The sequence below is a fragment of the Mixophyes fleayi genome, chromosome 1 (assembly GCF_038048845.1).
Source record: "Mixophyes fleayi isolate aMixFle1 chromosome 1, aMixFle1.hap1, whole genome shotgun sequence".
Lineage (NCBI taxonomy): Eukaryota > Metazoa > Chordata > Amphibia > Anura > Limnodynastidae > Mixophyes > Mixophyes fleayi.
The window spans coordinates 12,303,971-12,322,757 of record NC_134402.1 but is presented as its reverse complement, the minus strand read 5'-3'; the positions used below and the strand labels follow the sequence as shown (position 1 = coordinate 12,322,757).

At 44.8% G+C, this 18,787-nt stretch overlaps 1 protein-coding gene across 1 annotated transcript in view; it reads left to right on the top strand.

Annotated features, from left to right (window-relative positions):
- EXOC6B (exocyst complex component 6B) overlaps positions 1–18,787 on the top strand; it is a 161,003-nt gene that overhangs the window by 24,920 nt on the left and 117,296 nt on the right. Inside the window, exons 2-5 of the mRNA XM_075189075.1 lie at positions 11,461–11,626; positions 12,950–12,997; positions 13,653–13,743; positions 16,047–16,092. Coding sequence (XP_075045176.1) covers positions 11,461–11,626; positions 12,950–12,997; positions 13,653–13,743; positions 16,047–16,092 — 351 coding nt within the window. The remainder of the gene's footprint in view (positions 1–11,460; positions 11,627–12,949; positions 12,998–13,652; positions 13,744–16,046; positions 16,093–18,787) is intronic.

Sequence of the window (18,787 nt, the reverse complement as noted above, 5' to 3'; positions counted from 1 at the left end):
TTGGACACAGTTCTTTCCCTGATTGTCCAAGTCTCTCCTGATCAGAAGCCACCAACGCTGCCTACAACATCTAAAAATGGTGTGAAAAGAGAAGTGTAAGACAAGGGGTATGTTGTTCAAAAGAGCAGTGTGTTGTGGGGGTAGATGGGAGGAACAGATGGGATGGGGGGGGGGGCCAAGGGAGTCATTGCACACACGGAGAGCGAAAGAGACAGGAAGCCATAGGGCGGAGACAGATGCACACAAACAGTTTGCATGCAGCTAGGCTGGGACAGAGGTGTACGCGGGCTGGGAAAAGGCAGGGATGGAATGCAGATAGGAGACCTGACTTATTTGCAGCAGGTGCCTCTGTTACTGTGCACTGTGAGAAAGACACTCACATTATATCCGGCACGGCCAATAAGGAGGAGAAGAGGGAAGTCCAGGTTGGGGCGGGCACACATCCGTAAGCTAGATGCTGCGCTGCAGACTGGCTGCGGAAGCACGGAGCTCCCGAAAACAGTGTTCCCACTTAATATCTGGATGTGGCCTGAGGACCAGTGAGAACAGCTTCACATGACACGTCTGGCACACTTGCCGGGGTTGCTGACACCTGCTCTAGATTCTTGCGTCCAGCCTTCAGTACATTGGTGGTGACCCAGGACCTTAGATTTGAGTTGGCGGCAGAAGAGTAGAAGGTTGGGATCTGTTCAGATAACGCCAACCACCACAAATACACTGACGGTGTTCTCCCCAGCACCTATTTCCCAGGTGCTTCACCTGACTGGGTTTAGTTGCCTCCCGGCTCCTGGAACCCTACAGTCTTATAATAGAATAAACCATTGTTTATCCTACTAGAACAGGCACTATGTGAGCACTACAGCCAGCAGTGTGTGTTAGGCCACTGACCACCAGTCCTGGCAAGTGTGGGCAACATTATTCAATACTATTGCAAAGTATTACATTGGCCCCACCCGGCTGCTTCTTAGAGCCAAGATAAGAAGTATTGCCAAGATCAGGTGTTGAGAGTCACATGAAGATCGGGTGTTAACACAGTGGAAGTGGCCCTTTCTTATTATCGTCAGAATAAGAAGGTAGAATACCTGTTAAAGAGCTCATTTTATATACTTGTTACAGGTCCCTGCTTGCCTACGTTTCTAGGGCTGTGGAAGACGAACATGTCACAGACAGAAGATAAAAACCTTTAGAGGTTTTATAAGCAAGATAGTTTTATTGGGAGCTATTAGCAGATTATGGGAGAGAGTATAGGTAAGTTTGGGAGAACATGCTGTTCCGCCCTTGGGTTGTCGGCTAATAACTTTCACCGAGAGAGAGAGAAGATTTGATTGAGAGCTGCACCGGTTAAGAAATGCTCAAACGTTCTGACTTCCGTTGCCCATATCTCGCCAGTCTGTATGGCTCGTCCTGGTAGCCATTGGTATAACCTCATGTATTGGTAACGTCATCCATATGTCTAATTCACGGTTCATACATCTGCCGAGTGGCTGGATTTCTTCTGATCGGGGTCAGTTTATATGAAGCAGCATAACTCTATATAACACAGTATTTGTGCATCTCTGGAATAGTTGTGGTTGCTTTAGAATTTGACTTATTTTAATTTGAGCAGAAACATCCAATGCGGATGGTTTTAGCTGTGAGGGGTCCTGCTCAGCAGGATAAGTTATTAGAATAATTCCATTGTTAATGAAGACCTTTTACAAGACAAATGACAGATCTGGTTTAAGCTGTTTTTATTATATTTTCTGAATGACTTGTGCAATAAAGAATATTAAAGGATTTTTGTTATTCCTGCTCCCATAAAATACAGAAAATATTTCATGTTTATTGGAACCAACCAAAGTTCTTCAGCATTTTCTATAATGAGATTATTTTCTCTTTGGGAACACATATGTTGAGGTTTGAAATGTAACCTTTTGGTATAATTAAAATGATTATTTTAGTTCCAAAAGAACTGGTGTCCTGTGGCACGGCGGCTTTGTAGATGGGACTAGAGCAGCTTGGCTTGTACACAGTTATTTACTGTGGTTACTTTGTTATAGGATGTGGAAAGAAGTCTTTAGCTGCCCATATAGTCAGTTATTCTGTAGTAGAAGCATCCTGCAATATGTCAGCTGCAGTAATGGGGCTGAGTAATAGGCTATCACAGTACTGATAGCTTCCCAGTGTTGTGCCAGTAGCTGTCCAGCGATGTGATACCGCAGTGTCTGTGACAGGCCATCGCTATGGTGGCCAGTTACTGTAGTGTCGGTGATGGGCCACCGCTATGGTGACCAGTGATGGCAGTGTCTGTGACGGGCCACCGCTATGGTGACCAGTGATGGCAGTGTCTGTGACGGGCCACCGCTATGGTGACCAGTGACTGCAGTGTCGGTGACGGGCCATTGGTACGGTGACCAGTGACTGAAGTGGCGGGCCATTGCTATGGTGACCGGCGACAGGCCATGGGTACGGCGACGGGCCATAGGTATGGCGACGGGCCATGGGTACGGCGACGGGCCATGGGTACGGCGACGGGCGACGGGCCATGGGTACGGCGACGGGCCATGGGTACGGCGACGGGCGACGGGCCATGGGTACGGTGACGGGCTACCGCAGTGTCTGTGTCGGGCCATCGCTATGGTGACCAGTAATTACCCAGCTGCTGTGTGGTCTCCTTTCCCCTGATCCAGGGTCTTGCATGCATACGTAATACCTTGCCCCAGTGATGCTCACTTTCTTATTTCACATCATACTGTCGGATTATAATTGACCTCCATCAGTGGTCATTTAGCAAGCAGTGGTTACCCCACATCACTAATGGTTACAGACCCTCACTATAATGTTATATTCTAGAGCATATGCCGTAGTGTGGTCTCTTAAATAGTACTTTAAACCACTACAGTCTGCGCTCCTCTCATACATATGAGTGTAGACAAGCTATGTATAGTGGTGTTACATTCTAGTTCGGTTGTCCCCTGTCCCTGCTCAGCGAGATCCAGGGAGGATACTGGTACTGTGGTTACTGAGAGGTATATACGTGACGGAGGAGGCAGCCGGATGTGAGGGCCGTCATTTTATGCTGCACTCCCCCATGTCGGACATATTTCATTTTACTTTTTGTGAAAAACCCATATTCATGCTTCTATGGCAGCCCGAGGACCTGGTGTAGGGCGTGTTTTGGTGTCTGACGTCCCTTTATGTGAAATAAAGTTCATATGTGCAGCGACTCCGGGCCCCAACATGTGTTGTTAAATAAGCCCTCTGTGACAGGAGGGTCACTTATATCTCTTTCTTGGAACGCTTTCATGGAACATTACATTAAGTTTATTTTAGGAAAAGAAATGATCCCCTTTCACTGATTACAGGAGGTAATTGTGCGCTATTTCTTTTTGTGATTGTTTTTCTTCTCCCAGTGTTCTGTATACAGACCGGCATAGATGCACTGATACATGGAACCGTTAACATGAATTCCTTCGTCCCTTTGATTAAATGATGGGCTTGTAGCTGAATTCCTTGCAGCAATCAAATAATTTTCTTCATTTGTGCTGTTTGTATTGTTTACTAATTAGGTTTGATTGCACATGATTGCTGTACTGTGTGGTATGGCTCTTCAGAGGAATGGATAATCCCTCTTAGTTCTGGGGATCTGTAGTCTGGCCTCTGTCTGCAGGCTGTGGATCACACCCTAGATGGCGCTATTGAGGGCAGCTAGACCAGATACTTGTTCTCATCCTTGTATTTCTCTGGTTTACCGTGTGTTGTGCCAACAGTGGCTCATTCCCTCCCTCATGCTTCACAAGTCACTGACTGGGCACACTCCCTGATAAGTGTGGTAGCAGGGGCACATTGACTCTCAGATCCGTATCCATTACCAAAGTGTTAATTGCACGATACCATTTCCTCTTGAATAGTCATGAAAGTCCAAACCAGACCCTCTCATGTTTCTAGCACCACAGAAACATACTGGATTAACCAGTGTTTCCCATCCCATGGAGAAGAGGAGAGCTGCATCCGTCTCTGTTAGAAGCAGAAATGTTACTCTCAGTGGAGGCGGCCATTTTGTTGATGCCAATGATTAAAGTACAGACTGAATATTGGTTCAGTCCATAAACCTTTCTCCCTCTGTGTGTCCGCTTTAGTAGAACGCCCCATAAGATTGTTCAGGGATTTCGTGGAACGGTTGACCATAACTTGTGCTCATATGTTGCAGTGTATGTTTGTTAATATATATTATACTGGCAGGTACCATTTGGCTGTTTAATTCAGTATTTGTAGTTTATGCTCTTCTGTTGCTCAGGGCCGCCTGGATAGTCTGAAAATGTGTCCACAAAACGAGGGTGAATGATTGCTGTTTTTTTAGTCTTTGGCAGCATTATTTATTGCAAATTCATTTCTCACTGTACTTTTTGATTTTTGTCGTCTAAGATACTGCTACCATTTCTCTAAGCTTTGAGTAAAGTTAATATTGTCTTCAAATCTGCAGATGCCGTGTGGGTTTCTATATCGATTGAGCCAGATTCTAAGCTACGTTCTAAACGAGAAAAGTAAACTTTACTTTTTCAGCCAAGTTGAACTCTAAATAGGCTGCGTTCCAAAATCCTGCCCTGTGTAGCTACTGAGGACTAGGACATGTTTTCAATACTAGCTTTTATCATGGACCACTGGTGGCTCTTCCATTTCGTATGTTAAATTTTAAGTTATGCCGCTGGGCAGATGAATAACTAAATGAGCTCAAATAGGTGTGATGGTGAATGAAGACCAGAGGTGAGTTGTGTGTTCTAGACTAGTCGTTGAGATGGGTCGTCGTTGACCCATTGGTTTCATGCCGTCTGCCCAGCTTTGATCACAAGGAAATTACGGAGAAACTGCCACATGGTTGGCTCTGGTAGCTGGCATCCAAAATATGCCAAGTGGGTAGCGATGATTCCGAAAACACATTCACTGCCTGTCCCTCAATTCCTACTGAATGACCACATGTGAGACGTGGCAGGACCGATAATACCCTCCAGTGACGGGCTGAATTCTCACATGCTGCAATCAATATCCCCTTTCATCTGCGACTGTTTATTTTTAACTCTGGGAATAAACAGGATTAAAGTTGTTATGTCTCTTAACGAGAGGAAGATGGCTTCAGTCATCAGTAACCCCACAAAGTCATCCAGACGAAAACCATTCAGAAGTTGTTCCCCGTTATTCAAACTGTCTCCCTCCCTCTTCTGTTTCTCTTTAATTGAAACCAACAGCTTTTATATAATTGAAAACAAAAATACAAGAATCTTTTGTTTCATTACCACCAAAAAGAGCCTTGTACTGTTCCAGCTGATTTATTTTATTTAGTGTCTTGGATTTTGTTCTGCTGCTAAATAGTTTTTTTTCACGGGGGTCCTAATAGCTTTGGCGGTTTGGCACGTGGGCCCAGAACCTCTTTACCCCGGTCACTGTATTTGCATTTTGTTTTGATCAAAAAAAACAAAAACTAAACATTTCCATGGAGAGATTTTACAATTTAATTCTGTTGCGTTTGCCAAAAGGATCGCGCTCTACACCAGCGCCCAAGCCAGCTCTTAAGTTCTTCCTGTTTATTTGTCACTTTTTATGACCTTGTTTTTCTAGTACAATGAGAACCTTGTTAAGGGTGAAAAGGTCACTACAGATATTGGTATTGATGATGTCTAGTTTAATGTGCCCCACCGTTTAATGATAATGATAATGAACATCTTTATATGAACTTTGTTTTAGAAAAAGGTATTTTTGGATGCCAGTGTCTTGCCTTCATTGTGACAGGAGCCTTCATATCACTGGTCTGTGCTGCTGAGGACCCTGCTCCTTCCACTATATAACTCTGTCTGTGACTTCCTGCTGCCTCCATTCCCCTCCTCACATCATGTCACTGCCCTGTCACATGCAGCCCTGTCCTCACTAACACATCACTCATCTCCTGATATACTCTGTGCTGCTGGGGGACCCTGCTCCTTCCACTATATAACTCTCAGTCTGTGACTTCCTGCTGCCTCCATTCCCCTCCTCACATCATGTCACTGCCCCTGTCACATGCAGCCCTGTCCTCACTAACACATCACTCATATCCTGATATACTCTGTGCTGCTGGGGGACCCTGCTCCTTCCACTATATAACTCTCAGTCTGTGACTTCCTGCTGCCTCCATTCCCCTCCTCACATCATGTCACTGCCCCTGTCCTTACTAGTCACTGTTCCCCAGAATATCAGCACATGCAGTATACTGAAGTGATCTGTGCTGCTGTGAACCTTCAGACAAACTGAGTTTTAAACATGAACAAAAGACGGATGAACACAAAACAATAGCCGTGAACCAGTCTGCTTTCATCATAGGATAACATTGTCTTCATTTTGGAATAAGGTGGGCTTGTTTGTTGGTCATGTTGTCTTTCAGACCTGTAATCTGTCAACTTTGATTAGTACCCTTGAATTCTGGCGCTCCCAAAACTTGTTGGCACCACCAAGAACTTTCCCCTGAAAGCCTGGCGATGGAAGTGTGGATCTCTTATGGAGAAAGAGTGACATTCATTTTTGGTTATCTTGCTCCTTCATTAATGGTGTTGATACTGTCAATTTAGCAGCATTGTCGCCTGTTCGTTTTTGTTCAATTGTTAATATTGTCCAACTTGGCTGACATAGTCTGTGCAGGTATGGTGGTCTTAAACATCGTAGATTGTCCAGTTGGTGGCTTTAATGTTGGTTTTCTAGGAGAGCCGAGGTGGACTTTGTTCCCAGAACGGTCTGAAGACGTTTAGCTTCTGTGAGCCCCTCCCTGGTGTATATATGTCCACATTACTCTATACCTCACAAAGATCGTATATAACTAGGCTCATGGTTATATTCTTAATGCTTGTCAATTAGTTGTAAAGGTTTCACAATACGGGAGAGATGTACAACAAGTGGTAAAACTGCTGCTAACACACATGCGAGTTATGACTGGCCGCTGCAGCAAATTATTACGTTAGTGATCTACATCGGCGGACCTGGACTAAAATGTTAGCTAAATAAAATCGCAAGATCGCAATATTAGTTTTCTCTGTCAGTGGAGATAGAATTCATGAATTGTTTACCCAGATGTGTGAATTCTAACCCAACAGTAGTTAGTGGCACATCCTGATAATCATGTACAAGTGTCTTCTGTATTGATGATTCTCACTACCATCAGCAGATGTATGAGGTTTTGTTCATCTTTCACTGACTTTACTGTACGTATAAAAGCTCATTAAACATACATGTAGTTAGACTTTTGATATTTAGGGGGGGGGAATTCAATTGCCGGAGATGTGCTCGAACATTGCCAGCAATTACGGTAACATTTTTTACATCTCTGCCGCGAATTGTCTCCAGAACGTCCATGAGATACTTAGTGGCTAATCGATTTCCACCTTTGGAGGTCAAAGGTGAAATTTGCTGCTCAGACTTGGGCTGTACATACAGAAATGTTCTTTATCTGCGTCTGTGTTTTGACAGCTGAACAGAGGATAGTAGGAAGTGCATGGAGATTGACACATCCCTGTTCTTGTTCCTCCATCCATATTTCCAAAACAACCGGTGTCTCTTCGTTGGGATCAAGGATCTCTATGCGATAACCTTTGTTCACCTGCCCAAATAGAGAGGGCCTGTTGGATTGCCCAGTTCGTTACCTGGACTTTCCAACACGTCCTTGTTGGGAAAAATACACATCATTCTCTACCTCCACTGACATACTGAAAACCAGTGGTGAAGGACTGCCAGTTTGTGTCAAACCTTTCCAAAACACAGCATAGAAACATAGATTGTTCCTCAGAGAGTTGGGTTCATTTGTGCATTTTTCCCCTTATTGGGTTACCCTGAACAGAAGAGACCTGTGTTTATTACAAGCAGGTTTAAGTCATTGGACTGTTTATAAGCACATCTGCTGGAAATTTATTTTTCCGGAGTTTCTCAACAATTATTTATTAAAATGTATTCAGATTGTACCTACATATTGCATAGCTCTGTGCAGAGAATATTCATTGATATCTGTCTCTGCCCCTGTGGAGCTTACATTTTATATTCTCTACCGCACTGACACACACATACTAAGGTTTACTTAGTCAGAAGCACATTAACATTACCAGTATGTCTTTGGTGTATGGGAAGAAACCGGAGCACCCAGAGGAAAGCCACGCAAACATGGGGGGAACATACAAACTCCACACAGATAGGACCCTGGTTGGAATGAAACCCATGACCCCCAAACCTTATTAGGATGCTCCTCACCTCTTTGATATTACCTAAGATTTAGGAATCTGCAGTTCTCAAATCTCCTAGCAGTGTCAGTTATAGTAGGACTGCACATCTTCTTAACCTGAATTCTGATCTGGGAAATGGGACAGATGCTGTCCTGATGTACTTAATACTGTAGAGGCAAGCATATTAATCTCAAGAAGGACCGGTCACCACTGGGGCAACAGTAATCTCATGTGCTAGGCGGGCAAATCGGTTTAATAAAGCCCTTACCGAGATCTTTTTTTAATAAAAACCGTGTCCACTATGCCGATTACTCACTAGTTTCTACTTCCAGTAAATATATTGTTTGTTCTTTAACGGAAAACAGAAACTAGAGGAAGTTTGCTGGTTACATTATGCACCACATTAATGCGCCCCACCCACAAGGATTTTTAGATAATCACGGAATATATCGTTTAATATTACAAGCCTTTTTTTGGGTAAATTGCATTAGAGGCTCTGTCAGGTATCATCATATTGTCGTCATCTGTGATTGCCGATTATCTATTGCATGATGGAACGATGTGTCCTCGTCTAATGTGAGTTTTCATAGCATGGCATGTTATATGAGAAAACAATCCAGGTTATTTTTATATATTGTGAATCCAGTGACGTGAGGCAGTTAAAGTTAATTGACACCTTAGCTACCAAATTGTTTACATTGTATTGCTTAACTTTAAGTTGTTTTACCAAATATAAGATAAGCTGCATAAAATAGCCCCCATTCAGTGCCCTGATATCTGTTTCATCATGAATAACATATCCCCCATTCAGTGCCCTGATATCTGTTTCATCATGAATAACATATCCCCCATTCAGTGCCCTGATATCTGTTTCATCATGAATAACATATCCCCCATTCAGTGCCCTGATATCTGTTTCATCATGAATAACATATCCCTCATTCAGGGCCCTGGTATCTGTTTCGTCATGAATAATATAGCCCATTGTTGTGTCTTCCTAGAACTTAGAACTTGTAATTATTGCCTGATTAAAAGGAACAATCTTTAGGTTCTGGCTTTAGTTACACTTATAGACATGTCGAATGTGGATGGATATGTTGTACTTCAGTAACATTTGTTTGAGACACCTCCTGACAATACAAGTGCCTCTATGCCTACCCCAAAAAAATGTCTCCTCCCAAACAGACAAGAACTCTTTACTAGCCGCTCGTCGTAGCTTTACATTACAACATGACCCACACACTCAGCTCCTGGAGATAATATATTGTATAGATTATTGTGTATTACATTTCTACAGTATGGCGCTAAGCCACGTATTATATACTGTCTATATCGTGTTGTTTGGGGAGAAACAGCAGTGTGACTGCCCATGGTCACTAAGACGTTAAACACTGTGGTACGCTAGTCACTTCTTAACACTCCCTGTAGACACGTCAAGTAATAAGTTTACCCTAGATCCTCCTCTGTTCTCGTTCTTGTTATGCAGACTTAAGCTGGGTACACACTACAGAAATTTCGACCAACTTTGTATGCAAGCGATTTTACATCCGACCGACGGTCCGATCGCTCGGTCCATGGACTGCATACACACTAGAATTGTTTAGGACGATAAAGGGAAGAGCGGACGTCCCGTTGGCGACTTTTTACAGCCATGTTGTCGTGAGCAATGACTGTAATTTCGTACACACTGTTGTGGATCGGTCGGAAGTTTATACACACTACACAGCGGAAACGAGATTGGAACGAAAATATTAAACGGTACGACCAACCAAATGAGGCGATAATCGTCCATTTGGGCAGACTTTCGACCATCGTGTCACTGTACACACTGACCGAACTTTTGAACGAGCGGTCGTATGTCGGCTGTTTGAGACGATTATTGGACGAAAACAGTGTAGTGTGTACTCAGCTTAAGATCTATTCTGTGGGATTGCATATAATTACCCAGCATGCTTGGCTGTTGCCACAGCTCAGTGTGGTGAGTTAATCATCATAAAGTATAGCTCCATGTCAGTGTGTAGTGTGTCAAATGCTCGTACAGGTATAGGATCTATCATGTGGAATTCTTGGTTCTTCTGGGTAAATGCGTTTTACTGTATTTTGGCGCACGTTGCCTAAAATACTCTAAATTACATTTTAAAATTACGCCTTTGTTGCCTCACACTACCCTCCATTTTAAATGGTTTAGCAGCTGGTAACAATGTTTGTATGTGTGCCATTATTACGGAAAAGGAGATATATATATTTTATTTTTTTTAAAGCATCTTTTTTTTTTTTTTTTTGCCTTTCTGGTTTTTGGAAGTTTTGGGGTAACAGGTTTCTGGGGAGGTACCTCCCTCCTCTGTATCTGTCACTGCAGTTTAGTCTCCTGGATCTTTTGTGAGGAAAATCATATGTTTGTTTAATTTGCCAGCAGGTGGCGCTCAGATGACACTATTATACAGCTTACCGTTCTGTGTATACAGCTGGGAATATCTACAACAACCCTTTTTTATTCACATTTACTTGCACTTTTTAATAGTTTTTAATGGCTCTGGCTGGATGTGATTGTCTACCAGTCTGTTGAGAGATCTGTGATCCTATGCAGCAATACTAAGCAAGACCTTTACAGATAGGGGTTGGGTACGGTATCCCGATGCTTGGGGTACTGACACCCAGGATACCTACAAAAAAACACCAACACTTCAATAGCAACATAAGTAAAATGTACACTTCCCTTTACAGCGACGGCGGAGATTAGCGAAAGTACTGGTATGTGACCGCTGGTAATTCAGACGATGCTGGATGCCGTTGCTTGGTTTTGACGTGACGTAAGTTCCCGACGTTCCGCTCACCCTAACCTTAACATACCTCTTTATATAGATGTCGCCGCCTTCGGTGATGTAAAAATGAAGCGCTGGCTTACGACATGTTCGGATTCAGCCGCGGTCACATACCAGTACTTTCGCTAATCTCCGCCGTCGCTGTAAAGGTAAGTGTACATTTTAATTATATTGTTATTGAAGTGTCCATGTTTTTTTTTCCCCGTAGGTATAATGGGTCTCTGTGTCCCAAGCATCGGGATACCGATTACCACCGATACAAACACGGTTTTACAGTGCTCAGAAACTGTTTACTGACTAAAAATATATATAATAAAAATATAAAAGATTCTACTGTATCTGTGCCTAGTGTGAGAAGTGTGGCGTGCATCTCCGTGTAATATACACCCTGTGACTGCTGCTAACACCTCCCCCACTTGTCTCTGTAGGTCGGTATACGATGGGGAAGAGCACAGCCACTTTATGGAGAAGCTGGAGGCCCGGATCCGGAACCATGACCGTGAGATTGAGAAGATGTGTAACTTCCACTATCAGGGATTTGTGGATTCCATCACGGAGCTACTGAAAGTGAGGGGGGAAGCTGAGAATCTGAAGGTAAGGAGAGGCCTGCGGTAACATTGTTACTGAGGTCTTGTCAGTCCGGTGCTGGGAAGTATATAGTGTTCAGGGTGCAGCTCTCCTGCCGTCGCCCAAGGGCACGTAATTGAGGGATAACCGGAGTGTTTACTAATCTGGTCCTCCATGACTTATCTGACCCTGTGGCAGATAGGAAATGGGCATTTAAGTGTTACTGGTGCTACAATATGCCCGATATCCTGGATTCATACCAGTGAATACATTTATGATGTTTTTCTAATCGAATACTATGTAAGATAAGTAACGCGCTTGGTTGTTTAATATAAGAGACCAATGTAATGGATCATGTCCTGTGTGCGCTGAGTAGTAGGAAGTAATAGGAAGTCTGGTCCCCCCTGCAGCCATCGTTCCTCTGGCTGTAGGTTAGGACGTAGCGGATGAACCACAGTGACACTGCAGACTGACGGTAATGGAGAGACTCATTATCCTTTTGAGCAATTAGGTAAAATCCACATCCTCCTGCTCTATTCTGGGGTAAATAGACGGGGGGCAACTTCTGGCCTGCATGCCTTGTGGCTCCCCAGCTATTTCTGTTACTTGCTGCTTATTTTAGTACACACATTGCTGATTTGGAACAACGTGCTATTGTTGTGTTGGAATGCTGGAAAACCAGGATCTGTTTATCCGCTGTGGTTTCAGAGCTTACGTTCCATAACTCTGATTCTTGCCGTCGTGTTTGTGGCTTCGGTACACAGGAAAGGTAACACATGGCTGCTTTCTTCTATTAGATGTCTACTTAGTTCTGCTTAAATTTCAGATTCTCTATAACGATGTTAATCTGCCAGTATAGCCCTATGGAAAATCTTACATCTCAACGGGAGTGTGTACAGTGACTGCTTAAGCTGCCCAAACACGGAACCGTTTTGTTTGATTCAGTCCACAAAATGTACTTGTGTCTCTTTCATTCAGTGTGATTGGGAGACCTGCACTGCGTGTGCGCAGTCATAGCGCGGGATGCGCCGATGTCCAAGCTCTTGGGTGTAAGAATAATGACTATCAAATATGAGTAAAAGTCGTCATATCGCTGCAGGTGTTGGCAGCTTTGCCTTTAAAATAAAAGTTTTTGTCCTTTGTTCCTGTTTGCGGTAATCTATGTAATGTTTGCAGACTTGTATCACATGCTATAGTTTATCCCCTCTGGGCTGCTTACTGTAGGCCATGTTTTCAGTATTTCCTTGATATTGCACAGTTGATACCCCAGTCATGTGACCCATTGCCGTGCGAGAGCAGAGACCTCTGCATGATTACATGATGGTAAATAGTGTTTTCTTTCTGTTCCAGAACAAGGTGACGGACACTAACAGGACCCTGCAGCTGGAGGGGGCAGAGGTAATATCCCAGAGATGTAGTATTATAGTGTATAGAGGTCGTGTGAACAGATTTAATGCTTACAAAGATCTGTCCGTTACTTAAAGGGCCCAAACAGAGAGAGATGTCATTCAACCGGCTGGCGAGGTCACTGGTCAGGGTAGCGCTGGCTGGCGCGTACGTGGTTAGTGCCGCCTGGCTGGCGCGTACGTGGTTAGTGCCGCCTGGCTGGCGCGTACAGTGTTAGTGCCGCCTGGCTGGCGCGTACAGGGTTAGTGCCGCCTGGCTGGCGCGTACAGGGTTAGTGCCGCCTGGCTGGCGCGTACAGGGTTAGTGCCGCCTGGCTGGCGCGTACAGGGTTAGTGCCGCCTGGCTGGCGCGTACAGGGTTAGTGCCGCCTGGCTGGCGCGTACAGGGTTAGTGCCGCCTGGCTGGCGCGTACAGGGTTAGCACCGGCTCACAAGGTCACTGGTCAGGGTAGCGCGTACAGGGTTAGTGCCGCCTGGCTGGCGCGTACAGGGTTAGTGCCAGCTGACTAGGTCACTGGTTGGTGTTGCTGATTAATAAAGGCTTTGTATTACATTTTCTAAATATGTATAGTTTTATATTACTTGTAATACATGGATGTGATTGCATAGAGCTTAGTAACCATGAGTCCCGTGATATTCTGCTCTAGTTATTATCTACAATGAAGGAGCTCCAGCAGTGTCGGATTCAGCAGAGGAACATCGCTGCCACTGTGGAGAAGCTGAACCTGTGCCTGCCCGGTGAGTGCCAACCGTTCCTGTCTCCTAAGAGAGGGTCTCCGGGTGCTCCCGTTCCCTGTAGTAGTTCTTTGGAGGGTGTCCCTACCTGGGGCACCACAGCATTTATTACATTTACTAGGATCTCTACAAGCCCAAATACCTGCTACCTCTGACTATTACCCCCAGGACAGGAGAGATCTGGCTCAGAGGCTGTAATAAAATCCAACTTCATATATAAAGTAGAAAACCCCTGGAATACTAAGCCATACGTTACTTTTACTAGTGGTACAGTGTATAAAGGATGTATAGGCTGGTGACATTATACTGTGTGTACAGGACAGATTTATAGGCTGCTCTGACGCTATTGTGTGTACAGGACAGGTCTATAGGCTGCTCTGACATTACAGTGTGTGTACAGGACAGGTCTATAGGCTGCTCTGACATTAGTGTGTGTACAGGACAGGTCTATAGGCTGCTCTGACATTAGTGTGTGTACAGGACAGGTCTATAGGCTGCTCTGACATTAGTGTGTGTACAGGACAGGTCTATAGGCTGCTCTGACATTATACTGTGTGTACAGGACAGGTCTATAGGCTGCCCTGACATTACACTGTGTACAGGACAGGTCTATAGGCTGCTCTGACATTACAGTGTGTGTGTACAGGACAGGTCTATAGGCTGCCCTGACATTACACTGTGTGTACAGGACAGGTCTATAGGCTGCCCTGACATTACACTGTGTGTACAGGACAGGTCTATAGGCTGCCCTGACATTACACTGTGTGTATAGGACAGGTCTATAGGCTGCTCTGACATTACACTGTGTGTGTACAGGACAGGTCTATAGGCTGCTCTGACATTACACTGTGTGTGTACAGGACAGGTCTATAGGCTGCTCTGACATTACACTGTGTGTATAGGACAGGTCTGTAGGCTGCTCTGACATTACACTGTGTGTGTACAGGACAGGTCTATAGACTGCTCTGACATTACACTGTGTGTACAGGACAGGTCTATAGGCTGCTCTGACATTACACTGTGTGTACAGGACAGCTCTATAGGCTGCTCTGACATTACACTGTGTGTATAGGACAGGTCTATAGGTTGCTCTGACATTACACTGTGTACAGGACAGGTCTATAGGCTGCTCTGACATTACACTGTGTGTGTACAGGACAGGTCTATAGGCTGCCCTGACATTATACTGTGTGTACAGGACAGGTCTATAGGCTGCTCTGACATTACACTGTGTGTATAGGACAGGTCTATAGGCTGCCCTGACATTACACTGTGTGTACAGGACAGGTCTATAGGCTGCTCTGACATTGCACTGTGTGTATAGGACAGGTCTATAGGCTGCTCTGACATTACAGTGTGTGTACAGGACAGGTCTATAAGCTGCTCTGACATTACACTGTGTGTACAGGACAGGTCTATAGGCTGCTCTGACATTACACTGTGTGTACAGGACAGGTCTATAGGCTGCTCTGACATTACACTGTGTGTGTACAGGACAGGTCTATAGGCTGCCCTGACATTACACTGTGTGTACAGGACAGGTCTATAGACTGCTATGACATTACACTGTGTGTGTACAGGACAGGTCTATAGACTGCTCTGACATTACACTGTGTGTACAGGACAGGTCTATAGACTGCTCTGACATTACACTGTGTGTACAGGACAGGTCTATAGACTGCTCTGACATTACACTGTGTGTACAGGACAGGTCTATAGGCTGCTCTGACATTACACTGTGTGTGTACAGGACAGGTCTATAGGCTGCTCTGACATTATACTGTGTGTACAGGACAGGTCTATAGGCTGCTCTGACATTACACTGTGTGTACAGGACAGGTCTATAGGTGTCATTATACACTATAGTTTCATTGAATAGACAACATGCACACAGTCTCCCCAGCGTTGTAGGATTCGGTGCACACACATAAATATAGTCAGTGCCAGATTCACACATTATAAAAATGTGTAGCAAAATATATATATATATATATATATATATATATATTTATTATTATTATTATTATTATTATTATTATTATTATTATTATTATTATTATTATTATTATTATTATTTATTTATTTTTTTTATTTTTTTCTATTCGTATACTTGCCTGGTGAAGGGGCCTCAGTGCTCTGAAAGCTAGCACATATAATACCTTTATTAGCTAATCAAAAATGTATCACTCCTATAATAGGTTTGTGTTTTTTGACACAAAAGTATTTAACGTTACAAAGACACATTATAGAAAGTTTTGGACTGATTTAGTTGTAACTATTTTTTACTTTTATTTTTCTCTTCTCAGTTCTGGAAATGTACACTAAGTTACGGGTGCAAATGAAAACTAAAAGGTATGCGAAATCCGAGGCGTCCACATTTGTAGTAGATTTGTTAATTCTTGTATGATGTTTCTGAGAATATGCAACAAAGCCATTTATGGACAGCTATAGTAGGATGTGCCTTTCCCTTGTCCTACATACCCAAGCTAATGCATTATGGGAGGATTATCAGACCTTGGTAAGATTGTCAGGAGAGCTCCAGAAGTCTCTAAAGGGATTATGGGTAACGGGAGGCAAGTCATGTCTACTGCTCTGAATGGTGGCAGACTTACCAGCACCATCATATAGAGCAGTCCTATAACATGAATATTCTACACGTCTCCCTTAGTATCACTAGTTTCTCTGGGGCTATAGGTAACATTGGTATATGTAGTTCTGCATCAGCTGCTGGAACGAGCATTATTTAAGACACAGGGCAAAAATGCTGGCTCCCCCGCGACCAATCAGTGATTAGCTTTCATCGATCTAGTACAAGTTAGCCAATAATGGATTTGGCTTGTTACAAGACTCTTTGTCCGTCTGTGCGGAGGTGTCTGATACACCGGTAACGAGCGTTTGTCTGTAGTAAGCAATAGGTGGTGTCGCATGGAAGCCTACGGCGCCGCTGATCACAGGAATCTCTCCGACAAGCCCAGCGCTGTTATCTGCTCCCACTTCCAGTTTTTGGACCCAGCGCCTTTTGTATCAAAACATCCCATCCATTGAAATCCTTCAGCAAACGCAGCCCCTGCCAAATCAAACAATAATGTTCACGCAGTGGAACCCTTGAATGGAGTTTTGCGGTTTTGAAGTCAATGTTTAAAACCTGTGTAATCAGATCACACCTACTCTGCCCTGTCAGGCAGCTCGCTGCGATATTTACATTCCAAATGGTTTTAGGCTACTGTAAGGGACACCCCATGCCAAAAGCCTTTCATTCACGGCTGGTCCAGATTCTTTCAGCACCCGGAGGTTTATTTACACATGGCTGCTCCGAGGGCCGCTCGCGGCTCCCACAATCCCCTGCAACGTTCTTGTCCTGCAGCTCGGAGCCGTGGCCGCTCCGTGATCTTTAAATAAACCCGTTTCCTATTGAAGGGCAAGTCTCGTGCAAACAGAGCCCAAATGTTATTTCTGACCATTTAAAGAGAAAAAACTCCATCCAACCACATAATCCAAAACAAATAATTAAGCTATTTAAGTGAAATAGAAAAAGTCTCTGGTTTTACATGTTAACCCCGTCCTTGCTTGGCCGTCACCATCTGCTCCTGCCGTGTTTGGCTTGTTTACAGGAATTGAAAACTTATCGCGTGTTTTAAATGATTTGCACCAAATAGTTTAGTTGGACAACGTAAAAAACGAAATAAAAACATATGCCTTTCTTTTTTTTTATTGATGCATTGGGTTTTGATCTATGAAAACTTTTGGTGCGTCCAATGCTTCTTGACGTACATAGATTGCGGTTTAAACATTGTAAAAAGAAAACGTGCAGACAACATTTAGAGAAATGTGAGCAAGCGTTTGTGTCGTGTACTATGTGTTGTCTTGTGAGTCATTTTGGCATGAGACAAACTGAAACTGTCCAGGAATTGCCGTTTAGCCAGATCAGGAAACAGAGTGGCTTACAAACGATCAATTTTTTTTTTATTTTCTAATTCAGGACGAATGTTTTTCTGCCTGTCTCGGCTGAATGATAGTGTTATTATAATCCTCTAAATGGCAAGCCAAGCACCAAAGCACTGCACCCCTGTCTTAGATGTGGCCATGCTTTTTAAAGACTACACCAATCACAGCACACTCTAAACATCTCCTCCTCCTCCCAGCCCCCCTCCCTCATCTCGTCCTCATCCTCCTCCAAACCCAGCCCCCCTTCCCGCCTCTCCTTCTTCTCCTCCCCTTCTCCTCCTCCAAACCCAGACGACCTTCCCGCCTCTCCTTTTCCTCCTCCAAACCCAGCCCCCCTTTCCGCCTCTCCTTTTCTTCCTCCAAACCCAGCCCCCCTTCCTGCCTCTCCTTCTCCTCCTCCAAACCCAGCCCCCCTTCCCGCATCTCCTTCTACTCCTCCAAACCCTGCCCCCCTTCTCGCATCTCCTTTCCCCTCCTCCAAACCCAGCCCCCCTTCCCGCCTCTCCTTTTCCTCCTCCAAACCCAGCCCCCCTTCCCGCATCTCCTTTTCTTCCTCCAAACCCAGCCCCCCTTCCCGCATCTCCTTCTCCTCCTCCAAACCCAGCCCCCCTTCCCGCCTCTCCTTCTCCTCCTCCAAACCCAGCCCCCCTTCCCGCATCTCCTTCTCCTCCTCCAAACCCAGCCCCCCTTCTCGCATCTCCTTTCCCCTCCTCCAAACCCAGCCCCCCTTCCCGCCCCTCCTCCTCCTCCAAACCCAGCACCCCTTCCCGCCTCTCCTTCTCCTCCTCCAAACCCAGCCCCCCTTCCCTCATCTCCTTCTCCTCCTCCCAGCCCCCCTTCCCTCATCTCCTTCTTCTCCTCCTCCGAACCCAGCCCCCATTCCCGCATCTCCTTCTACTCCTCCCAGCCCCCCTTCCCGCCTCTCCTTCTCCTCCTCCAAACCCAGCCCCCCTTCCCTCATCTCCTTCTCCTCCTCCCAGCCCCCCTTCCCGCATCTCCTTCCCTTCCTCCAAACCGTGCCCCCCTTCCCGCATCTCCTTCCCTTCCTCCAATCCCCGCCCCCCTTCCCACCTCTCCTCCTCCAAACCCAGCCCCCCCTTCC